Below are 26,065 nucleotides of genomic sequence, written 5' to 3'. Positions count from 1 at the left end.
TACAAAGTTCAAACCTATTCATTTATCAATAGAGGAGTCTTAATAGCCATAAAAATAAACAAGACATTAAATGCAGAGCACAATGTGACACTACTTGCCATGACTAGCTATATATCCTATTCCTACCATTTCGTTATTGATCAACCTTTCGTTTTCAAATGTACACTTATAGTGTGGATTTACTTCCATGCAATGTTGGGGCAGTATTGTTTTACTACAAATCAAGCAATTTGTTTCTCTATCTTATCTAAGAATCTTTGAAATGTATCCCATCTCGTGACGAGAAGTCCAAACTATTATATTTTATTAGGATTAATGATTCGTCAATAATCATGGAATTTAGGAAAACTTACCATATTATTGAATTAAGATTGTGACTTTTCTTCCCTCCTAAGTCCCAAGATATGGGTCATGAGGACACATCTAGTTGGTAGAGAATTATTGTACATTTTGCATTCTAGCCAATGCCACTTCTCAAAACTCATTGTTAAGGGAACATTAAGTGTTGAACCATGACAGATTTTGAACATTTAAATGATTGTGCATTATTGAAAACATACCACTTGGCCAACCTCCAAATTCTTTGGTAGGAATGCAATAAGTGTTGAGCTATAATGATTCTAAGCACACTATTCTTGGATCATATGCACTAATTCATGATAAGAGTACTATTCTAGGGTCATATGCATCGAATTATCGTAAGTTTTTGGAGAGAGAAAAAGAAACGCAAAATCTCAACAATCGTGACCACCTTCGTTCAACCTCCCCAAGTTGTCTCAATGGATATGCCTCATTTTTCCACTAGATGTGTGGGGACTAGACCAATGTGATATCACCTTGACATTGGCAATATATAAGATTCCAAGAAAACAAACTCATACATGGTCTTGACTTTTTCTATCATAACAAATGCCTTGGTGTACAAGCCAATCAATCACATGATTTTTTTCTCCATGGTAGAATTAGCCAGAAAAACAAAAAATCATAGGAATCATAAAAATTGTTTGTACCACTTAAGAGTCAAAGAATTAAATCACCACACTTGAGAGTTTCAAACTCTAAAGTAATCCAAGATTATGCTTGATATAAAAGTAAAATTTTGGGAGGGTAACATTCAACAATTCGACACCTAACAAGGTAAACTAAGTAGCAAAAAACATTATCTTGACATCCTTATGCTGAAATCCCAAATGAGATACAAGTTAGGAAACAACCAACTTACATGATCACATGCCTTATGTATATGTAGTTGTACCATTACAAAATAAATAATAGGCTCCTAATCATAATCCATTACACATCCAAAAACACTACCAAGGAAATTGATTATGTTGAACAATAGAGGTCAACAAACACCACGAAAATCGATATTGCCATATGTTGAATAATAGAGGGTAACAAACACGGTTTGTTATTATTACTGTGGCAAAAAGCTTATACAACCCAACCCAATAATGACATAACCTCCATGAGCTCAAAGAGAACGATATAAAAGCGTCGTCAATGACCAAAGTTAGCCCATGAGACAAATGAATATACAATAATGGGATGTGTACCGAATCATTGAAAATAAGAATCGCAACTAGCCCGTGAATCAGGCATTTTTACCAAAACTCCGCGGCTCAGTTGAAACTATAGACGTGTTAAGTTGCTTGACAAGACACTTGACAAGAAATCATTCATAATCGTATCTCAAGCTTGGCCGGTTGATCTGCGATGCGGGCTTGTGATCAGAGAAGTAAAGAAAAAAAGCACAGTGGGAAGTAAGGGAAAAAAAGGGAATCCCATTAATGTGGGTAAAGTAGAAAACAATACTCTCCCGAGTCAAAGCATTTGACAAAGTCAAAGGCAAAAAAAAAAATATTTAGTGCTGGCTGACTCTTCACCCATAATGCAAAAATAAAAGTACAAAGAATCATTACATTTATTATTATAAACAGAGAAAGCCATATTTGGACTATGGCTTCTTCTTCATCATCATCTTCTTCTTCCAATGCTAATAATACTAACAATAACAACAATATGTATCTAATCTATGAGCATCACCATTGATATGGTAAGTTAATTCATCCACCCAATCCTCTTGTATTACAATGATACCCATTGTTTTCTTCTTCTTCTTCATTCACTTGCTACTACTACCTTCCCTCCGGCGGCTTATCCCCTCACCAATCTTACCAAATCCCTCCTCCTTTGTCCTTTTCATTATCCTTTCCCATAATCTTTGCTCACATTCGTCAACCCTCCAATATGCATCCGCTTCCTCTTCTTCTTCGCTTCTCGAAGATGAGCAAATCCTCCTCCAAATCAAGTCTTTACTTCAACAATCTAGTCTATCTTTCAAATCCTCGAACGTTAGCGATTGGATTGCTACAGGTACGAATTCCGGTAATAGTTCAAATACCACCATTGGCCCTTGTGGATGGAGTAGAGTCACATGCCAAAATGTGACCACGACATCGACCTCGCCTCGGGTTACCGCCATAGACCTCTCATTTCTCAATATATCGAATGACATATCTACCATGAGCCTTGGTTTCTCCAACCTCACATACCTCTACAACCTCAACTTGTCACATAACTCTCTACAAGGTTCCATATCCCAAGACATCTCGAGCTCGATTGCGCTCACCTCGCTCGACCTCTCGTTTAACAATCTCACCTCGTTATACCCACAGAGCAACCTCTCTCTCCTCTCCAATCTTGAATTCCTTCATTTGGGTAGTAACAACATTAGCTCTAGTGTCAGCCAAGCCATCCCCATGGATTGCACTCATCTTCAAATCCTGAACCTATCCTTCAACTCTTTTTTTGACTTACCATCCCAACCTTGGAATACCTGTATCGGCTTAAAGACATTGGATCTAAGTCATAATCAATTCGACGGTTCGTTACTGCCTCTGGGATTCTCCGAAATGCCATCCCTCACGTATATCGACTTGTCAGACAATCGATTCGTAGGAAACATATCATCTTCTATAAGCAATCTTAGTGCATTAGAAGTGTTAAACCTCTCCGAAAATGAGCTCACAGGATCGATCCCGATCGAGCTTGGGAACCTCACTAACCTCAAATGGTTATTAGCAGGATCAAACAAACTTACCAATGTCATTCCTTGGGAGTTATCAAAATGCAAGAACCTAGTGCTGCTTGATCTCAATGATAATAATCTCTATGGTAACCTGCCTAGTTTTTTCAATGAAATGCCCTCTTTGAAATACGTAGTGCTTCATTCCAATGCTTTTCAAGGTACAATCCCCGACACTCTTTTCGATGCCCCAAACCTTACGTTTATTGACTTTAGCAACAATACACTCTCGGGATCAATTTCATCCTCTTTTAGTAACCTTTCCTCTCTTGCATTCCTCTTGCTTGCCTCAAATAGTTTTTCTGGAGGAATACCCCCAGAATTGGGTCAATTAACAAACCTCCAGTTTCTCGACCTCTCATCGAATCACCTATCAGGTTCAATTCCACCAACTATAGGAAAACTTCAAGACTTACTATGGCTTATGCTTGCAAATAACACCTTAACCGGAGAAATACCTACTGAACTCGGAAACTGCACTAGCTTACTATGGTTGAACCTCCGGAGCAACCGTTTAACAGGGACACTACCACCTGGGTTGGCGACAATGGGCCGCGATCCGAGCCAAATAATGAATTTGAATCGAGACAATATGAATCCACCGGAGGCATTGGGAGAGTGTCTTATGATGAAGAGATGGATTCCAGAAGATTACCCACCTTATAGCTTCCAATATGCCAACATTCAGGATAGCACAAGGTGCAAATCCTTATGGATAGATCTCTTGGTAGGCTCTTACGTGCTCTCTTCATGCCAAGAGAATCCTGGTGGGTACATACAGCTTACGGACAATATGATCACAGGCTCGATACCATCGATTCTACAGCAAAACCGTACCACAATTTTGCTACTTGGTTCCAACAAGTTCAACGGGAGTTTGCCTGGGGGGTTAGGAGAACTCCCATTGAGATATTTAAATGTTTCCCATAACAATCTTCAGGGTGAGATTCCGTCGGCTATCAGTGATGACACATGCCTAGCATTGCTCGATCTATCATACAACAATTTTAGTGGCCCTCTTCCTAAATCTATAGGAAACTTGAGCCAACTCTCTATGTTCAATGTTTCTTTCAACCCTTATCTTAGTGGGCCCATACCATCCAATGGCCAGTTCCTCACTTTCAGCATGGATTCATACCTTAATAACCCTCTTCTTTGCTTTGATGTGGTTTCCGGATCGAGAATAAATGCATCTCAATTAACCATACCATACTGTCTTGATACTCCTTCAAATGACTCAACCAATGCAGCTAGCGTGAATGCACCTACAAGTACAGAGTTTAATGTTAGGTACTTGGTTATAGCCATCATCATATTTGCGTTTTTACTATGCATCGGAGTGGGGTTTTATACAATGAGACGGTACTGTGCTATGAAGCATGCCTATGAGGCCTTTCACACCAAGAAGATGTGTTGCATTGATGAAGATAATGAGGCTGCATCCACATCTTATATGTTCAAAAGGGAAGCATCCCCACCAACCGAGCTAAACCAACTGACTTACCAAGACATTATCTCATTAACAAACAACTTTCATGAAGACAATGTTCTTGGGTGTGGAGGATTTGGGATAGTGTACAAAGCAGAGCTACCTGATGGTTCAATAGTGGCTATAAAGAAGCTTTCACACCATGGGATCCAAGGAAACAAAGAGTTCTTCAATGAGATGGAAACGTTGGGCACCATTTCACAAGAGAACCTTGTGCCGTTGCTCGGATATTGCACTTTCAAATCCGAAAAGTTACTCATATACAAGTATCTATGCAATGGGAGCTTAGACCATTGGCTACATGTAAAGGAAGCAGGGCAAGTGATGTTAAAATGGCCTATGAGGCTAAGGATAGCATGCAATTGTGCCAAGGCATTAGCCTATTTACATCATGATTGTTTTCCAGCACTTATACATAGGGATATTAAAGCAAGCAATATATTATTGGATGAGGAATTCCATGGATATTTGGCAGATTTCGGACTAGCACGAGAGCTCGATCCTGGGACTACTCATGTGAGCACAGCCGTGGCAGGCACATTGGGGTATGTTCCCCCAGAATATTGCCAATTTTGGAGGGCAACAACAAAGGGTGATGTATATAGCTTTGGTGTAGTCATGTTAGAACTTATCACTGGGAGACAACCCATTATAACTCACATGAATTCATGCATAAACAAAGGACAAGTGAGTGAATGTGAGTCCTACACTGTGGTGGAATGGGTGAGTTCTCTAATAAAAGAAAAGAGAGTTCATGAGGCTTATCATGATGTTGTGAAGGAAAGTGTGGAAATGGGAAAAGAATTACAACTTCTCAAGTTTGTAGAGCTTGCTATGGCTTGTACAGTTGAGGTTTCAGAACTTCGGCCTTCTATAAAGGAGGCCTCCATAGCCCTAGAATCCATGGTCCTCCAAAGTGACAACGGAACATGAACCATGCTGATTCTTGGTTTCCAACACTTCATTATGTACATATGTTTGTCCTGAACAATAATGCCTTGGTCATTTTCATAGGAACTCTTGCACACACATTGCATATGTTAAATCTGTGTTATGCAAGCAATAGGCTACCTCAATGACATGAGATGTTCGGGTTATGTTTCATTACTGATCAGCCTAATTAAATTTCATACATGAAAATAATAGGAAATTATGAGAGAATTGCTCAAATTTGTAGGAATCTCGTACCTATAAAATGAAGTAAATTTCTGTTGTCAAAACCATGCGTAAGAGTTTATTGTTCTTCTATAACGATGCACCTTGTGAGATGGTGACTTGCTTTCAGTGGACTGCTGGATTTTCTTTTTCTCGATATGGAATTATGTCAATCATGTCAAGTAACATAAAACCAGTTTACATCATTCTAAAGATGCCCATTTCCACTAAAGCGTGAAACAGTAAGGTTCCATCATTGTTTGGAGGAATGAGAAGAGACAGAAATGTTACAATTGCAAGATTGTCACAATAATACTGCAAAGAAGCATTGATGTTGCTGCAATAATGGCAATAGAACCCCCCATTTCAGAGAAGAACCAATATTTCAATAAACCATTCAACAGATTCCAATGAGAAGACTGAATTCACATACACAAGATCATCATGTTTACATCAACTGGAACCTCTGACAATTGTCCCAACCCACTTGTCGTTCAAGTTTGTCCTACACTGCAGAGCTTCTAATGCATGCTCAGTGCCAACCTGCATATAAATATCAGATGCTCAGAAAGAAATCAATCCATATGACACTTTGAAGTGTAATTCTTAAGAGAGAATGGAGAATGAGACAGAGAGAGATATTTAGTTTTCAGGGCCATATGCGAAATATCTCACATTTACAATTTATTCTTGCTATTGTTATTTTGCAGTCTTACCTCGACAATGTAAACATCAACTCCTGCCTTCGCAATAATGGCAGCTTCTGCAATTTTAGTAGCCATTCCTCCTGTAGTGTCATGAGCTGCAGCTGAAGTTTCAACCCCTGATGCATGCAACTACAGATAAGTTTAAAAAAAGAATGTGCCAATCATTAGACATTCTATTGGTTTGATATAATGCCTACACATCAAGTTTGTGTTTTAGAACAATAATATCAGTAAAACATGTTTATGCTCGTTACTTCTGATTGCTTTCTACCTAGGTGATTTCTCCTTTGGATACAATTCACATTAGAAATATTCCAATATTAACACACTTAGCCGCAAACTCGACAAGAACTACTCATATTTTCAAGGATTTATACAAATTTGTACCAAGATATTGTGTGAAGAACAGCATGTAAAGCTCATGAATGTTGCTAGTTAGTTTCACATGACTACGCTCAAAGAAAGGAATCTTGGTAAGATGGTAATACCCCCTGCATATATTCTAAGGAAAGAACATCAGCAAAGCAATTTAGGTGCCATAAAGGTTACATCCTCATGCATGATGTAATCCTTGTGAAACATCAAATACATCAACGCATACTACTGAGTTAAATTTCTTGGCATTGTTCTTCTACTCTGAGCCTCTCTTAATCCATCTCTGTTCTTAATCATGAACTTTCCAATCTATTTCAACCCTCTCTATATTTCATAAGTTAGAAATGTAACATTACACTGCCAAAGAATTTGGTAGTCAATATGTTGTGTTTGTATCCACATCCACGTACAAAATCTTGTATGGTAATGCCAGAACAATCAAAACATATTTTTCTTCTGTGCTCTATATTTATATAAATCATGTGAACAGAAATGAAAACAACATGTACACACCTGTTTTCAAAGAAAGTGTATCTGGTTTTGTGATTTTCCAACTGCCATCTTCATTCACAACTGCATGAAATACAAATAATATCAGATCACGTATTTATAACTTACCATGACATATTTACTTTATAGTCACATGGACTGCGGTACTCAGATACTTCTTTTTCCAAGACAAAATAAACTTTTTTCATACTAAGGAAAGAAAGTTCATGTTTACAACAGGAAACCTTATCTTGACAAATCAACTAGAAGAATTATTCAAAGATGAGGACACGATGCAATGTTCACTCATTGAGCATCAGATTCTCTAGTGACTCAATTGTAATTCCTGTCCATCATGATTTCCCAAATTGACCTTTTCACTAAACATTTTTCAATGCTGTCTCATCTGCACTTGTTCATTTTTGCGAAAAAAAAATCGTAACATTCTGAGCTCAATTAAAGGTTTTAATCGAAGACATGCTTGACAAGGTGTCGTATTAAGAAGACATTGATCAGGCTGGATTTTGGTGGAATTCCAACAAGATATGTATATCAATCTATATCTATTGGTGATTTGTTTTTGCTAGAATTTTGCACATGAAATCTTAGGTATTACATTTGATGATGACTTCCGATTTTAATACAAACCTCAAATGACACCATAGAAGTATACAAAGTAAGATTTACTTCTTGTATCACAATAATATTTTCATTAATGCCACTACGACTATGAATGATCCAAGAATAGCTACCAACACAGATCAAATTCATTGTAACAAAACCATTTCAGTCATATTATGCACTAACAAACACACTCGACCCATGCAAATTTTTAAACTCTCTCATTCCATAGAATAAAGGCAATTTGAAGAGAATATGTAGTATTTTGCTTCAATAAAATCTTCGTAAGAATATAAATACAAAACTACGAAAAGATTAAGAATGAAAAAGGGAAGATCATGCCACACTTCATGTGATAAGAAGTTGGCGATGAAAAAAATATCCTCTTTTTTCCTAAAAATTGAGATCAAGATAAAAAAATTTTGCCCAAATTCAGAATTTCACTGTGAAAGGAGGCAGGGCCGCTCTGAGCTTAGTGTTTCAACAGATTATGAGTATATGTTTTGTGTTGTAAAAAAAGGAATATTTTGCTTTTTTCAGCTGAAAAAGCATGATTTAATTCACCGGTGCTTTCTTTCTTTAGGAATCATTTAGTGACAAAAAAAGCATTTCCATTTCATGCTTTTTTCTGCTTTTAGGCTTTGCAATTCGATTTTCTTTAAGAATCATTTAGTAATATTTGTTATTCATTAACGTGCTTTTTTTCTTGCTGTTTTTTTCTTGAGTTTGCAAGCGTTTGATTTTTTAAGCTTTGGGTTTTTATTAGCGATACCTCTAAAACGAGTCATTTTCATAAAAATATAGTTTTCACCTTTGATTTTCGTAACGTTAAATGGAAAAGCAAGAAGCAAAATAGTCCTATAAAATGGTAGCTAGGATGGAGAAATATTAAAAAAAGCACTTTCCAAATCCACCATGACTAGGCTACACTATGATTGGGCCCTAATCTGGCTATTGGGGCCATTCTTACTAGCTGTGAGCTCTTCTTCTTCAATGATCACATTTGATATGATTCATAGAGAGGCAGAAAAGTCTCCTCTAAAGACAACCCACCATCTAAATCTTCCTAAAGAGATAGATACCGCCCCTCTGAAGGACTTTCTCATTTCTGGCATAGCGATGTCGCATCGCCTGAGTACAGTATCGCGTTTGTACTCGAATGGAAATTCAAGGCTCCCTGTAATATCAGCCGATATGGCCGAGTTTTACATCACAATACCAGTTGGGTCCCCACCACAAAACTTAACTTTCTTGGTAGACACGGGGAGCGAGCTCATCTGGCACCAGTGTCGGCCAAAGCCCACAGTCAATTGCAATGGACCAGACGCTGCCAATATCGATGAATGCTATTATACTGACAAAGTGCTTGGGGTTGCCTCACCCTTCAACACCTCGGACTCTACATCTTACACTGGCATCCCATGCCTCTCCCCTGCATTGTGTTATAATAGCCCTGGGGTTTCTCTCACACCCACATGCAACGACACTTGTTCCTTCGAGGTTGGATACGGAGATGGGACCGTAGAGTCGGGACATCTTGCTCTAGAGACCTTTCACATGGGAGGGTCCGTTGAGAAACAACAACAACGCCTTGTCTTTGGGTGCACAAAGTTCATACCATCAGCATCATTTCTGGCTGATATGGGCATCATGGGGTTGAGCCCTGGCCCTTTCTCCTTCATATCACAAGTCCTTGCCAACGACATTAGTATGCCACAACGATTTGCCTATTGCCTTCCTGAAAGCTTCCAGAGCTTGAATTATACTGGTAGCATCCATTTTGGCAACTATGTCATCCCTCCCTCGTCCTTAATCTCAGCCATGTCATACACTCCTCTCCAACCCCCCTACGGCCCGTCAGCATACATCTACTACTATGTCACCCTCGAAGGCATCACTATCGGAAGCGTCTCCCTGGACACCTCTCTCCAACCAGTCAACGCCTCTGATCTTATCACACCTCAAGGCACCATCTTCGACACAGGCACGCCGCTCACACATTTACAAACACCACTCTACAACCATTTTCTACAAGAATTTATCTCGCAAACAAATCATTTGAACCCCTCCACCGCAGATGGGACACAGGTGTGCTATACAATGCCACTCTCGGAGACCAAACTTCCATCCGTTCCTACGGTCTCCTTCCACTTTGCCAACAACATGACACTGGAGCTTGGACCTGAGGACCTCCTCTTCGCTGCTTACGCTGACAGTGTGAACTCGACTGTGTGTCTGGCCATGAGAGATGCTGACTCTTCAACTCTCCTCAATATTATTGGTAACTACCAGCAACGCAACTACTGGGTAGAGGTTGACCACGCTTATCGTCGCCTTGGCATCGCGAAGGCCAACTGTGCCCGGTCCATCTAATCAATACTCAATCCAACTAATCAATTCATATCCAAGCGAAAGTTTGATTCTTATTATCTATGTCACACAAACTGTGGACTCTGTAATTCCTCTCACCTCCTGTCTCCAGTGTCCTGACTTTGCAAAACCTCTTAATCATTTCTCATAGAGTAGATGTAGCTTGAAATCTAAACAATATAGGCCATTGATAAGTAGGATGTAATTCAAAGCATTTGGATCAGTTGTTCAACTCTAATGATTTTTTGGCACTAACTAATTAAAAATATGGTGTCTTCACCGCCTACTTTGGCTTGGTGAAGTGTTTGCTAACCTTGTGATCTTCTCATGTTCTTTTGTATTTGAATTTCAATTCATTTGAATAATTGGGTTTGAGACTTTGTTAAAGTGAAAATTCAATGCTTCAACTCTTTTTAAAGCAAAACCTGTACTAATTCTTTCTTTGTGCAGGTAAATTCATCCAACCTATATACTTTAGTTTGTGCGGAATAATAAAGACCCAATTAGTATTTTTAAGATTTACAGGAAACGTCAGCAAATAAAAAGGATCTTCACAAACTATGAAATGGTATGATCTGCTGCTCTTCATCTGGATGAAAAAGTTTAATGAACTGGATTTTCATCCAGGTTTGATGAACCGCAATGTGAAAGGAATAAGTTCTTCAAAATGATTCACCAAATAACATTTTTTCCTTTCCCAGTTCTCCCTTCCATTTTGTATACCTATTCCAGTAAAATAAGTCTTTCCCTTCATTAAAATAAGTCTTTCCCAGGTTTCCCTTCCAGTAAAATATGTCTTTCCCTTCATTAAAATAATACCATAATGTTTATAAAATTTAGAAAGATTTATTAAATATTATCAGAAATATACCTATTTCTTGTATCAGTACTGCATCTGGTTCTGAAGGTGGACGATCAAAAACCCCGGGTACATCTGTCTACATAGTCAGACAGTACCAACAGAATCTTACAAGTTATGAGAATTTTCTATCCATGAACATAGGTAAATTTACCAAAAACACTGCATTTTTTGGTTTCAACTCCTCTGCCAATTTTCTCAGCACCACATCTCCACTCAATATGGTACAACCCTAACAAAACTCAAGTCATATGTGAGATTTATTAACATGAAAAGATCAATAGGAATGGGGAATATTGCTGAGTTTAAGAAAATTGTGAGGAAAAAAAAATGACAACCTGACTAGAATCAAATACAACGTCTCCATGCAGGACCTGAAATAAAATATCAATTGTCTCTATTATCCTATGACTGAAAACATAAGGATGATATTAACTTCATATTTCTCATAATATGGTGTAAAACATCATAACTCTTAATAGTATGGTAACTCAAATGTAATACATAAACACAAAAAAAATAACATGAATGTTACAATAAAGGCATTATGGATGTACCGGCACCAAATCAGCTTCAATTGCCCTCCTCAAGACAGATATATCATACTGTTCAAGCTGATCAAATGGACAGTCAATAAAAGTTATTTACGCTTTTCCATCATGAAAAGAAAGAAATAGACAACAGGATTTTGAATTTTTTTCTAATAAAAGTTAATATAAAAGAATAAAAACCTAGATAAATAGCAATAAACAGAACATAAACATATACCAGGACATCCCAAACTTCCAAAGTTGCACATGAACGAATTGATGTGCTTCATTGTGGACTACATTTGGAATGGAAAATAACTTTATAAAGGTAATTGTACTATAAATTTGAAAAACCATAAGTATGGAAATATATGACAGCTTGTCAATATATGAAAACTTGGTTCTGTCAAAGCCCCAGGATTGGACAATTAATCCCATGCGGAAAAGAAAATAAACAAGACTGAAAGGCCAAACATAATCCCATGCAGAAAACACTACGTATCACATTAAATCCCTCCTCACTATTCTAGCTTCCCCTACTCTTCTAGAAGCTAATATTAACAAGCTCTCATGCCTCTCAATGATCATTGAACATGTGTTATCTCAAAATTTTGTCCACTTTTGAAGTATTGTCACCTGAAACAGACTTTCAAATGTTTAGGTAACAGCTGGATATTGACAAGGATGTAATGGAACTTATGTTTGAATCTATCTAGTGACAAACCCTTGTTTTCAGTAATAAGTAAGAAGGATGAGTTCATTTTCCAATTCCTTGAACTTTTGCAATGGTCCAGTAGAACTGTCTTACTTGGTAAGAAAGATAGAAATCAACCCAGAAAAATTGAAAATTAGTAAAGCACAACCAGAACCAGGGACAGACTTTGTGCTTTCACTCCAAATTCCTCAAGTGTCCATATTTTGAAAAAGTGAGACCACCGTAGACCAAAGACTAAGTTCTATATACATCGTGGACTTGCATTTTGGCAGAAGAAAAGAGAAATAACCTCTCAGTACATGAAGTAAGTATTATACAAATGTTGCATACATCTGATTTAAACCACTTACAGTTCGGTTCCAGGTTGACCAACCACCAGCAAACGGGGAAATCCCAACTGCCGGAATGCCCTCTGCAAGCATATCTAGATGATCAGATGTGAAAAAAAGCTAAACATGTGAGAGTGAAATAAGTTCTAAATTCTTTTCAACATTCATACGTGATGCCAATGCCCGAACAACCTCGTGATTCAATTTTGTAACCTGTGATTGAATTCTCAATGAGTAATCTTTATAAATTCATTTGTACTAGAACGATATTATATTCCTATTAGGGAGCTATGTGAGTATATTTTTAAGGTATGAATTGAACTTACTGATATTCGAGTGGCTACAAACCCTGCCTTTCCTAGGGTTGTTTCCAAACCTCCCTTATGTACATTTGATCTACTTGCTTGAAAGTGTCCAAACGAACCTGTAGCAATTTTTATTCAAATATAATACTAGTGTAAGTTGATGGAAACTTCTTCATCTGACCAAAACTTTAAGAGAAGACAAAGGGCATTGTCTATACATTTATCCATTACAACTGAGAACAGATCTAAACCCTACATAGCACACCTTTGCATATACAGAACCATCACTTTTTGTCACCCTTTGCCAACCTACCTCAAGCTCTTGGTGGGCAAGTAACATAGGATATGTTTTCAAGATACAGAAGAGCTATACAATGGTATATATGTCTCACAAGACTAATTCTAGTTTTGTGGATTGAACATCATTGGTTCATGATTTAATTCAGTGATTGGCATTGATTCCTTATCTCTGCAAATGATATTTAAATAGCAGATCATGGAGTTTTAGACAAAATTTTGAACTTCAACGACTAGTTAGTGACTAGTCTTGAGCAACATGTGCATGTAACTAATTGAAAGGGCTACATTTTTTTGTTTTTACAAAGGCTATTATCTAACTCAACGAATCAACCACTCTCACATATGCATCATTCCTTCCATCTAAATAAGAAACATGAAGTTTTTTAATACAATTTGAATGCATGGCTACTGAAAAAGGGTTTTATTTCTTTATTTATCGATATAGTCACTCACCTGACCCAATGAATGAACTACTAATTGTCAAGCATTTCTCGTTCCTCTCGTCACAAAATGAAACATAAACTTTGGAGAAATTGTATGTATGTATGTTTGTTTGTGTAAGTATATGTATGTTTGTGTAAGTATATGTATGTATGTTTGTGTAAGTACGTACTGACTTGTGTATTTAAGTATGTATCAACGCATGCACCTGCGCCATGGATGACTATGAAAGGATGATCCATATGAATACTGTCAAAATCTTGTATATGAGAAAGCTCTGGGACAGAGGAGGAGGCGGAATGCTCTTCACATTTGCTCCAATCCATGTTAATGTGCGACGAGAAATCATTCTTCATCATTGAATCTCTTATTTGTTTGCAAGTAATGGAAAGCTTCTCCACATCCACTGTCTCGAGTCGATCCTTGTGGGTTATGGCAGCACCCCCTGAAAAAACGTAGTCCAAAAATCTCTTCTCTCTCGCTCAAATCCTCTCTCTATCTCTCTCTGATTCTCTCTCTCTCTCTCTCTCTCTCTCTCTCTCTCTCTCTCACCCTCATCATACCCATCTTCACAATGCAGCCCAACTGTCTAAGCTCATCATTCACCATAGCTAAGGAGCTCGATCAATCAATGTGAGAAAGTAAGAAAATGGCTGAAAGTTCTACATAATAATATCACACCACCAAAATCTGGTCAGGTCAAGTCAAGCTGATCCAAACCATATCAATCAACCATGTTGGTCATTTGTGGTTTCCTTGTCTCCCAGGACATCCCATGGACATCGTGTCCAGGGGGTTCCGGTTTCATATGGTCACCATGTGTCCGGAAAATGTTAAGATGATGCCCCTCACCCCCCCCTAATATGTATGTAATTCGAGAGAAACCAATGCATTAGCCTTGACTCTCGAAAATGCTGGCACAGGCGAATTTGTTTACTTCCCTCGATGGAGTGTTTCTTCAATCCTTTCTTACATTATCTGTCTTTTCGTTTTCAAAGTTTCCGGTTACTTGGAATGAATCAAAAGCAGAAAGAACTCGATCAGTGTTTAAGTGTATACATTTTTTTTATTCTTCTACAATCCTGATACATCAATAGAGTTTTTTCATGGTCCTCGTGTATGAAAAAACAAACAAAATCCGATGTAGAGAAGACTATGGTCACGAGCCTATCAACAATGTTTTAACACTCGACAAATCCCTGCCCTTTTGCTTGAAAAAAATATCCCCATATGACAATCAAGGTTGTCTCGCACAATCTAGAAATGTATCGTCGTTTTCCATAAACGTTGGTAGAAAATATAGAGCCACAAACTTCATGGTTTAACTTGAACCTACTAAGAAGAATTGAAATGTGCCGTTCTAGTTTGTTTAAATGTTTGAGAAAAGATGTGAAAGGCATGTGTCATAAATGTTGGTATTTCAAGTGCACTCGTCTATATAAGTATATCCTATTAACCCCTATGAGAATACGATAAATTGAATGTGCCGATCTCATAGGAGTTAATGGCATTTCATTGCATCCATATTATATTGCATATCGGAGGGTAGTTGGACACTAAACTCTCTTGTGACCAATACTATTTACTAGCCCATTTAAACTATACTTGGGACATTCAAAGAAGGCCACTTCCCCAATACCTATGTTAAGTTTATAAAAATAGGCTCCTTTTTGTAACTTGCTTATAGGAGAGGTTGGGCTCTTGGTGTGAATTGACACATTGTATTTATTTCTCCCTACATCATTGCTTTTACTTGTGATGTATCAACGATTCCCACATTCACTAGAGTCGGCATGCAAAGAACTTCCCCTAAGGTGATACCCATTCTTGATATGCCAAAGGAGAATGAAGAATTGGTCTAATTATAGCATTATCTTGAGGATCAAGCCTTTAAATTAACATGAGTCTGTGGTGCCAACAATTTCAATTGCATTAACATGATTTTGAGCTACAAACAATCATACTCAATGACATATCAACACTTGAATTTCATTTCACTTCTATAATGACACATCGGCGTTATAGGTTTCAATATGTTAAAAATGGTAAACATTGTCCATGAGCACAAACCTTGTGTCAACAACCATGCCTAGAAATGGGCGGCACATGTTCAAATAACTACTCAAAGTGGTGGTCAACCAAAATGGAATTCACTGGTTCATTATTGTTCCAATGTGCCTTCTCAATCCCCTTTTGATGAGATGTTTGAAGGAAGAAGAAAGTTGCCATCAAGAATACGATGAGTTGTTTGTGGGAAGTATGAAGGAGACGAAATGCCATCACCAAGGACAACATGATATGTTGTGAGTAATCAAAATTAACTTCACACGTCCATTTATGGTCGAAACACCACCTGATGTGGCAATTGGCCGAAACATAGACTTCCTCACCACCGCCACCACCAATCAAACGAGGCTCACAAACTCCTTATTAAGCCTTTTTTCGAGACGAGATGCTCAACTGATGGGAAGTAAAAAGAAGGGGATGAAATGTTGACACCGCCACCACCAATCAAACGAGGCTCACAAACTCCTTATTAAGCCTTTTTTCGAGACGAGAGGCTCAGCTGATGGGAAGTAAAAAGAAGAGGATGAAATGTTGACATCGAGAACGATGCGATAAGACACATGGGCACTAGAGAGTTGGACTGAAGAAAGTCCATGTTCCATGGACAAAACAAAAAGGGGATCCCAAAATTGACCATCGATGGGGATGGGCACCAACGAAGCAATGTTTTGAATCCATGGGGGGGGGGACCCAATACGGACTAGGAATGGAGCAGACATCTAGATAATACAAGGCGGGCTCTGACTCTAGCCTTGGCTTCCTGGGTCCAAGCTCTTTCTCTAAGATGTTTGCTATCTTGGGTCCAAGGATCCATCTCAAGGATGGATCAAGCAAACATTCGATATGTTGCAGCACCGGCTCCATGAGTCCGAGGATCCATCACTCGGGATCGAGCAAACATCCGATATGTTGCGGCTCCGGCTCCATGAGTCCGAGGATCCACCACTGGGGATCGAGCAAACATCACATGTGTGTGTGTGTGTGTGTGTACTTAAGAATCTCCAAAATGGTGGTGGTCTCTCTCCTTTTAAAAGTGTCTATGAAGGAAGGGAGGACTGTGGATGGATCTCTCTGCTTCTGATTCTTTGTAAGGAATGGATATGGATATGGATATGGATCTGTTGTGTCTGTGTAAGGTTCTAAGAAATCGGTGGCAGGATTTATGGTGTGGCACAAATAAAAACAAACAAAAAACAAAAAACCTTCTTTTTTCACCCACCCCCCAATTTCCATTCATTCATTCATTCATTGCTCCTCAAACGGCAATGGCAATTATCATGCCTTCTACTCCTGTTTTTTTTTTTTTTGCTGTTCTTCTTTTCCTCCTTTATTTGTTCTCCATTCTGCACTTCTTCTCTCCCACATTTGTTCTTCATTCTCCTCCTCCTCCTCCTCCTCCTTTTCTGTTTTTCTTCCCACATTATTGCCTTTTTCCCTCTGTTCCTTTTGTTTTTATTTTTTTGAATGATTTTTTCCCCAGGTACCCATTTCTGCTTTCATCCTCTCAATCAATCGCCCATCTCCTTTTTCTTTGCTTTTTGTTTTTTGCTTTCCTCAGATACAAATTTCTGCTTTCATCCTCTCAATCAATCGCCCATCTCCTATTTTTGTTTTGCTTTTTTGCTTTCCTCCTCAGTCAGGTACCCATTTCTGCTTTCATCCTCTCAATCAATCGCCCATCTCCTTTTTTTTTGTTTTTTGTTTTTTGCTTTCCTCAGATACAAATTTCTGCTTTCATCCTCTCAATCAATCGCCCATCTCTTTTTTTTTGTTTTTTGTTTTTTGCTTTCCTCAGGTACCCATTTCTGCTTTCGTCCTCTGTGCTTTTGAACGCTTCCTTGTATATGCTTTTGGTGCTTTTCTCTTCGTATCTTCATCATACCCACATATCTCTACGCCATTAACATCATCATCGTCTCAGAGCCTAATATTACGTCAAACAATGCCTGATATTATTAAGCAACGTCAGACAGATTTGTTTACACATTGATCTTGAATTAAATATTTTCCATCTTTCATCAAAGCCATAAACAAATATTCACAAGCTATATAGCCATGTTAAATTCGTATGAGTTTCTATGATATAACCCGTCGAACAGGTGCTCAATCCAATCATTTTCCTATTTATTGTATGATGAAAAGAAAGTATTATGTACATGCTATTATCAATGCTTTCCATCTGATGTGTTCAAGGTTTTTTCTTGTAGTTATGATTTTTTTTCGTATCTGATATGATGAAAGTTCTTTTTGTATTTGTATACGATCAAGTTTTTACATCTGATATAATTCAGTGTTTGAGTCGAGTATGATCAACAATAATAATCTGAATGCTCAAGTGTTTGCATCTGATATGATCAAGTTTTTTTTGTATTTGGTAGTAACTTTAGCTTCTTCTGTGATCAAGTTTTTGCATCTGATATGATTCAATTTTTTTGTGTCGAGTATCATCTGCATAATCAAGTGTTTGTATCTGATACGATCAAGTTCTTTTGTATCTGGTAGTACTTTTAGCATCTGCCTTGATCAAGTTTTCGCATCTGGTATGATCCAAGTTTTTTATCGGATATGATCAATGCATGTTTTAGCATCTAATATGATCTTTTTTTGCATACCGTTTTCCTTCATTACAGATGGGTCTGATAGGCCATGGCTCTACAGAGAGCCCAATATGGTGATAAATATGGTAGACCAAGTAAATCGCATAAACCACTTTCAAATACATCAAATAGAGGTGAAATCATATTTACACCTGATATATCTCCAAGCTCCAGCTCCGACCATACAGAACTCCCAAAGATCTTATCAGTGTTGGCTTATGCATTGGAGTATCTAATTGCGAGAAATGAACAAGATTTCTCTGTGTCTAAAGCTGCATACAATGTGGGTTATAAGACAGTTATGGGTCATTCCTCACATGGTCATATACATATGAATAACAACAGAGAACAACTTAGTCTATTTCATGGCCTTCGGCCGCCTGATATCAGTGTTCGAAGGTACTTGGAGAGGATCCATAAATATGCTGATTGTAGTCCTTCTTGCTTTGTTGTGGGATATACATTCATGGATCGTTTTGTGCATCGAAAGCCCGACCAGCCCATCACTTCGCTCAATGTGCATCGGCTCCTCATCACATCAATCATGCTAGCTGCGAAGACCCTCGATGATGTGTAAGCAGTTCACATTGGATGTGTAATTAAGTTTGTCAATTTTATTGCATCACTTAAGTCATCTAATTTTGCATATGTAACATAGTAAGTTCTATTTAGAGTTCTTGAATTTGGTTGTGCAATCGAGTTCCCCAATTTGTGTAGTGAAGTTCATTTTGGATGTTTCAACTGAGCCACTTCTGGGTTGTGTATTGCTATCAGACCAGCCTTTAAAGATGGATGGAGGAAAGTGATCCTCTCCCATTATCTTTGAAAGCATTTCATGTATAGCTTATTGAAGACCAAGCTTTGATCATTTATGATTGTGTTCTCTTTTGCACATTCTTACATTGTGAATTCACCATACTGTAATGATGAAGGACTTATTCGCCAAGGAACAGTAAAGTCTCACATTCGCTTCTTGTCATATCAATCATGCTACCCAGATGCTGCAAAGACCCTTGATAATGTATAACAACTATATGCAGGCATGTGTACACCACCGTCGTTCTAAAAATGGATAACATAGATAGAATGAATAAAATTGTGGGAGGTACACACCATAGCTAGCCCTTTAAACCCTAGGTCATAAGGTCGATGTTCGTACCTTAGCCATCCAGACATTGGTGAATAGCTTGTAATCTAGCATTAGTTTGCCAATGTAGTTAATTTGACCAGAAATCATTTCCCATTAGTTTAATTTACCTTGGAATTCTTTTCAATTAATTTTTTGCACCACTAAATGTTAAGTTCTGGTGTCATATGGCTGTGGGACTTTTGAAATTTCATATAATGTTATGGTGCAATGTTGATATGCTGATTGGTATTGTGGAATTCTTTACATCACCAGCATCATGAAATTCTTACATTGTAAATGTAGTGTCTATATATGCAGTAATATGTGAAAGCAATGTTCATGATATATCCACTGTATTTAGTTCATGTTAGGATGAAACATGTGTGTGCTACTCATGACAGCTAAGTGTTTTTTTACCCCCTTTTTTAGGCACTACAATAATGCATTCTATGCTAAAGTTGGAGGGATAAGCACAAGTGAGCTGAACATGATGGAAATGGATTTGCTTTTTCGCCTGGATTTCAGAGTGGGCGTGACGTTGCATACATTTGAAAGATACTGTTTTCACTTGGAACGGGAATTTGGTCTTTGTGGCCACAAATCAATTGAGAGAAGCTTGCCGCTTTCTTTTGATCGGGAAGACTCGACCAATGCAAAGGATTTGATCATGTTGCAAAGGTAAAATGCACTTAACCCATGTCTTTTTCGTATTTCATCGCATGGGATTATCGTGTTTTAGTAGCGAAATCGCTTTCAATCAAAACAATCAAATTTTGTTTTCTTTGTGTTACTGAATTCGATAGGATGTCTATATTGATGGTATTGTGTTTTTTTTTTACCTTTATGGTTATAGGCAAAGGATGAAGAGCTTCTCATAAAATTGTGGCCATATTAGAGAATTGCAATTTGCAATGTTCAAGGCCAAAAAGCTTACACCTACGATGTCTATATTGATGGTAGTGTTTTTTTTTACCTTTGTGGTATAGGCAAAGGATGAAGAGCTTCTCATAAAATTGTGGGCATATTAGATCATTGCAATTTTGCAATATTCAAGGCTAAAAAGCTTAGACCTACAATGCAGCAAGATATGTATATCTTTTCTCTCTTAATGCCATACAACCAAGAGCAATAGCAAGAGTTGAACTCTCAATGTATGGCTTATGACTTACATGGCAAGGGTTTGAATTACAAGACCAATCCCCCAAGCTGTTTAGAAAGTAGAAAACCATTTCTATCTAGCATCCAAGAGAAGTAGGGGGGGTGACATAGTCGGTGTTTATGATATTGCTAATGTAATTGAAGGGCATGTTTTAGAATTGCTAGTACAATTCTCAATTGTGGTTGGGATTCTTAGAGAAGATTACTAGTTTTTCCTATTTATCCACAGATGTGAATGGTATGGGGACTCAAATCATAGAGTTGGGTGGTGGTCATTAGAAAGTAACCATCTTTGGTCAATGCAATCTTAGTCAAAGTTTACGATCCAAACTTATGTGCACAAACACGTATCTTTATCTTTTGAACTTACTATGTAATGTTATGCAATTGAATGGGCCATTTCCCATGGTTGACACGCTAACACTTCTAACTTTGCTCACCTATGGAACTTTAGGTGACTAAATAAGCCATACCGAATGAGAAATGTCTTAATGCCCCCTTTTTAGAGGGAATGCTAATTGATAAATTTCAAGAAAAAGTGAAAGTGTTGACATTGTACAACCAAACCAAATAGATTGGAAATTATTGACGTGTAACAAATCTAACTTCTTTTGTTACATGTGATGACCCCTTAAAATGGTAGCTCATTTTTGAGATGGTCCTTTTGGGGTATAATGATAATTATCACAACAAAACCTATTTTTCTTGAAGAGAGTAGTAAGCCCATGATTATATAATCCAGCATTCACCCAAGTGAAACCTAAATTTTCCTTCCTCTTTCATAAAGTGAATGACTTTGAGGTGGCTGACTTTAAAATAGCTATTTAAAACCATGGCAACAATGAATGGTAAATGATATGATACCATAGGAATCATGATTGATTGGACCACTTTAAATTGGACACAAAAGACCATTCTTGCATTATCCAATACATAAATTTGTTTGCACTTTATCAGATATTCAATCTAGGAATTTCACGTTAGGCACATTCTTACAAATGTGTTAAGACACATTCTTAGAAATGGAATAACCTAAATGATGAGGAATCATATAATGTTGCACTATCACTCCCATCCAACCAAGATCCTCTTAAATTTTCTTTGTACATGCAATGAGAATTAATTTGTGCATGCTGGTCAACAATTTCCACGCTTGTTCCTGCCTTTTGTAATGTTCTTTTGCAACGTTCCCAAAAGCATAAAAACAATGATTTGTGAATGCTTGCAGGATGGAAGATTTACACAATGGTAAGGAAAGTCTACCAAGTCTAATCCTTGTGGCCGAATTATGTTGTTTATACAAGAAAGAGAACAAACGTTTTTGGCAAATAAGTTCATGAGTAAAAAAATAAGCTTGGTGCATCCTTCAAAGAACAACCTACTTTCTTACATGGCTAGGAAATTATGTAAGGTAGGGTCATCATATAGTCCAACGACACATTGATTCATGAGTTTGTCATATGACATTTTGTCCCTAGGTTTGTAGTAGTTCTATTGGATTTTAGTGTGCATTATACAATTGTGTATTGTCTCGTTAAGGCCATGTTTAACGACAATAGTTGATTAGTCAAGTTCCATTTAAGCTCGTTGTCTCACAAAATTGGAGTTTAAATGCTTCCCTAACATAATGGAAACAATTTAAGGCTCTCTTAGGGAGCAGAATGTCTAATGAATGCTTCGCTCCTCTCTTTCTCAACATACCTCTACTCCTTGTCTCAAAAATCACATGCTTCTCTCGTTCTCTCCAAATTTTAGAAAGAGAGTGGTGATTTTAGAGGGCTAGAAATAGACTTGTCACTTAAAAGTGTGTATGGGTATGATGAGAGACAGAAAACATTAATGATAATAAATTGTAATAATAATAAATGTATTCATATATCTAAAAGAGACCAATGTGACCTATGGAGCCAAAACAATATACATTATATAACTTGTTTGAGAAATGGAAAACATGCCCTAAATAAAGATAGAAAATGAGGAGGTTAAATTGTTCATGTTAACCCATCCCATCACCTCATGAGGTGCCTCGCCTTGATTGTACTATTGATTGTACTTGAAGGGTTTAGACTCAAGCCACCAATGATTTCCATGTGTCTCTTATCTCTTTGTGGAGTGCCTCGTTCTTCTCGTGAATGATTTGGACCATATGGTAGTCACCGACTAGTCTACACTCTCCAAGGCATTTGCCTCTTAGACTTAGGTGGGTTATGGAACATGTGATATTTGGGGGGTGTAATTTATGGTCAATCACCTTATGCTGTTCCAATGAGTGTGTGAGTCATTATCTTTCAATATGATTGATTTGCATCTTTGAAGCTACATTAGATAGAGACACAAACATTATTGGGCCTGGAATTGCATGATATGGTATTGTGGTCCCAAACCCACTCAAAACTAACAATGATATTTGCATCACATGTCATAGTATATAGTGTACATCTACAAATGTAATGTTTCTCTAAACTCTATGTCCCTCCCATGTAGTTCGCATAGCATGGTATCTACTATCAACCATCTCTTTCTCTCGTCCATCAGTCTCTATATTGAGGTGATGTGAAGAGGTGTGTATTTATCCGGTGGTCACATAGAGAGCATACATACAATAGGTATCCATATATCAAGGACAAGTGGCGAAACCATGAAATACAAGTTGGTGAATGTAGCTATATGGTAATGTGACATCTTCACTTGATGGGTGGAATAAAGATTAAGATGATGGTCTATATGCAAAGTTATGATGAGAGAGAAAATGTGAAGCCTCTAACCCTCTAGATAGGGAGAGGGGAGCAAATCAAAGACTAATAATGGCATGTTTATCATGAAACTTAATTAATAGCATTACCTTTTTTTTACCCTGCATGGTATTTTCACACTCATATGCGATAAAAATAGCAATCACGTACTTACCATTTCTTGCATACATTAATGATAAATAGAAGATTCTACACTCGACGACCCTTAGGTTCTATGATGATAAGGTTGCCAAACATTGCAATGCATGCCATAAGGATTTTCATGACCTATTTTTCATATAATATCAATTTTATGCTTTAAATCATTACCTCAAGTTGTTCTTCACCTCGTGTATGGAAAATTCGTGCATAAAACGTCGATACTTGGAATTTAACTGATTTTTATATCAAACGAGGTATTATATTAAGAAAAAGTAAGATATATAGACATCTCTTCATGCTATACAAATATGTGTACACATGCATGTAAGGTGTTTCAATATTAAAGGAATCATGCATACCTTACACATCATTGCATTTTAAAGCACTTTGTAAGAGACTAAAGAATGCGTTTTTTTTTTCCTTCAAAGATTTTCTTCAGTAGTATTAACGAAAAACACCCGAAGGCGACAATTTGAGCTTCTCTGCCCAGAAGCTTACAATTTTATTTATTTATTTATTTCCAAAACAAAGAATGCAAGTTAGTATAACTCTTGTTTTGTATGTTCTAATTATAATTGTGTGTGGCTCTTTCTATCTTTTGCACAATCCACAAAGCATTGTGTTAGGTACAAGCAATGTTCAACAAGTTATTTTCCATGACTTAGCAAAGCTTCGCCATACATACTGTTAGAGGAGCATGAGGTCTCATTGAATGTTTGATGGGGATTAGATAGATGTGAACGTAAACTCTCTCCCATGGTCAAAATTGGTCGAGTAGTTGAAAGTCTCAACCAACTCGATGTAAATGAGGAAATTGTTTTCCATAAGATAAACTAAATAAAGAATTGAGAGGGTTGGGATTTACTGTTAGACAATGATGAAAGCCTGAAAAACTATAACATTTTTTTAATAGCTTGTAAAGAAATGGACTCTTTTTTTAAAAAAATTGCAATCTTCTTGTGTTGAAGTTTACTTTTGGTAACACTAAAAACATGCTCTTACATCTTTTCAAAAATGGAAAAACTCAACAACCGAAAATATATAGAGGTTTGGGATACATAGAACTCGAGGATTACGTCACAATACACCTCATGGTATATATATATATTTCTTCTTTCAAACTCATAAATCTGCAACTTGTAAATAAGAAGCCAATACATACAAGTTACAACTGATACAAGTATAACCACATACAGACTCAATTGATCTATACATATATAATATATTGAGCCCAAGCCTATATAATTCATGACATTAGTGTCCTTTTTTCCATGTATCATATAACATTTTCTCATATATTGATTGTATGGCCTAAAAGACTTTAAAAGACTTTTATTCGTATGTGTATTTTATTTTTGTGAGCACCACACACCCTCCATGTGTCCCATGCGCGTACACACAAACTAGACATGAAAGTGAGGTATGGTTGGTTCTGGGAACGCCACCATGCCCACCCACACGATCATTTTTTTCAAACTGTGGGTCCCCATCGCAACCAATTGATGTAATGTAATAGCCCATTGATAATGTTAATGTTAACATTGTCAACAGGTTAGTGTTACATGCTAATGTTGTAGATCTTGGTTGATGCATCATCAGTACTAGGTGGCAGGGACACTTTGCACATTGTGAGCTAAAAAAGTTTCTCATTCATAACCATTATTTCATTGTCAACGTCCTTGATATGCTTGATTGAGAGGGAAGGAATGATGATAAAGTTACTATGTATTCATGCATACATTTAGAAACACATGAAGACATGTATATATGAACATCAAAGGTTCGAAACAATCGAATGCAACCAAAACCAAATACTCACTTAATTATTTGCACAAATTTTGAAAATAGTTTATGTTAGTTAATAGGCAAACACCTACCAATTGGACATTGTAGGGATATGGAATAAAGTAAACAAAACAATGCCTGAATAAACTATGTGTGTGGTTGTTTCAAGTAGTTGGACATAATAGTTGTCTTTTCCGAATATATGGCCGATGGTTTACGAATGAAATTAACATAATTTGAGAAGTTGTACTGAATTTCAAGCACACAAAATTCACAATATTGATCATTACCATGTGATTGGCTTGAGTAGATGCCTTCTAGATATGATCTGACATGGTCTCAATGAAGATGTTTATGCATAGATAGTAATTTTGCCCATTGTGTTTTGACGATAAATTCAACTTTGCAAAAGCAATGTGAAAATTAGAGCCAATTAAAAGGAGACTAAAACTAAATAGAACAACCAAGCAATGTATTATTATTATTACATTTTTAAGAGAATGACACACCTTGTTCTGGAAACCATGAATCTTCTTATGCTTTTAGATATGACATCGATGGTGCAAAATTCACGATTACGAGTATGACCTTGGGGAGAGCAAATTTATTTCTATGAAAATGCAGTGTGCATCATTGTGATCGTGATTCATAATGTGAAGCAA

At 37.2% G+C, this 26,065-nt stretch overlaps 4 protein-coding genes across 9 annotated transcripts; 3 read left to right on the top strand and 1 right to left on the bottom strand.

Annotated features, from left to right (window-relative positions):
• The first annotated feature begins 1,983 nt into the window (after nt 1–1,983).
• Nucleotides 1,984–5,812, top strand: LOC147859962 (putative LRR receptor-like serine/threonine-protein kinase At1g74360). Its single transcript, XM_087324524.1, has one exon. It carries the CDS (start codon nt 2,094–2,096, stop codon nt 5,508–5,510), a length of 3,417 nt encoding a protein of 1,138 aa, XP_087180650.1. The 5' UTR covers nt 1,984–2,093; the 3' UTR covers nt 5,511–5,812.
• A 221-nt stretch (nt 5,813–6,033) lies between these two features.
• Nucleotides 6,034–14,462, bottom strand: LOC147859960 (Amino acid kinase family protein). 2 transcript variants are annotated; one of them, XM_087324525.1, is made up of 12 exons: nt 14,337–14,461; nt 13,982–14,218; nt 13,054–13,151; nt 12,898–12,940; nt 12,749–12,810; nt 11,711–11,767; nt 11,492–11,527; nt 11,308–11,385; nt 11,166–11,232; nt 7,328–7,387; nt 6,449–6,555; nt 6,034–6,275 (listed from the first exon to the last, which is right to left on the bottom strand). In XM_087324525.1, the coding sequence occupies exons 1-12, from the start codon at nt 14,380–14,382 to the stop codon at nt 6,186–6,188; spliced, it is 981 nt and encodes a 326-aa protein (XP_087180651.1). In that variant the 5' UTR covers nt 14,383–14,461; the 3' UTR covers nt 6,034–6,185. The 2 variants fall into 2 exon arrangements, 1 of the variants encoding a protein (XP_087180651.1); XR_015530233.1 differs by having other exon boundaries at nt 6,234–6,275; nt 6,449–6,568; nt 14,337–14,462.
• LOC147859961 (aspartic proteinase CDR1-like) lies at nt 8,840–10,365 on the top strand. The gene has a single exon (XM_087324556.1). The coding sequence runs from the start codon at nt 8,840–8,842 to the stop codon at nt 10,295–10,297; it is 1,458 nt and encodes a 485-aa protein (XP_087180682.1). The 3' UTR covers nt 10,298–10,365.
• Nucleotides 14,463–16,910: 2,448 nt separating the features above from the next.
• Nucleotides 16,911–20,716, top strand: LOC147859959 (cyclin-U1-1-like). 5 transcript variants are annotated; one of them, XM_087325165.1, is made up of 4 exons: nt 16,911–16,927; nt 18,471–19,010; nt 19,996–20,244; nt 20,420–20,716. In XM_087325165.1, the coding sequence occupies exons 2-4, from the start codon at nt 18,487–18,489 to the stop codon at nt 20,442–20,444; spliced, it is 798 nt and encodes a 265-aa protein (XP_087181291.1). In that variant the 5' UTR covers nt 16,911–16,927; nt 18,471–18,486; the 3' UTR covers nt 20,445–20,716. The 5 variants fall into 5 exon arrangements, with proteins under 5 accessions (XP_087181291.1, XP_087181294.1, XP_087181292.1 ...); XM_087325168.1 differs by lacking the exon at nt 16,911–16,927 and adding an exon at nt 16,953–17,005 and having other exon boundaries at nt 20,092–20,244; XM_087325166.1 differs by lacking the exon at nt 16,911–16,927 and adding an exon at nt 16,953–17,005 and having other exon boundaries at nt 20,553–20,716.
• Nucleotides 20,717–26,065: the final 5,349 nt, after the last annotated feature.

Source organism: Azolla caroliniana, unplaced genomic scaffold (genome assembly GCF_043228905.1).
Source record: "Azolla caroliniana isolate FFs.n. ecotype wild unplaced genomic scaffold, voAzoCaro1.0.p SCAF_9, whole genome shotgun sequence".
Taxonomy (NCBI): Eukaryota; Viridiplantae; Streptophyta; class Polypodiopsida; order Salviniales; family Salviniaceae; genus Azolla; species Azolla caroliniana.
The sequence above is the reverse complement of the archived record's forward strand: the minus strand, read 5'-3'. Positions and strand labels throughout refer to the sequence as shown.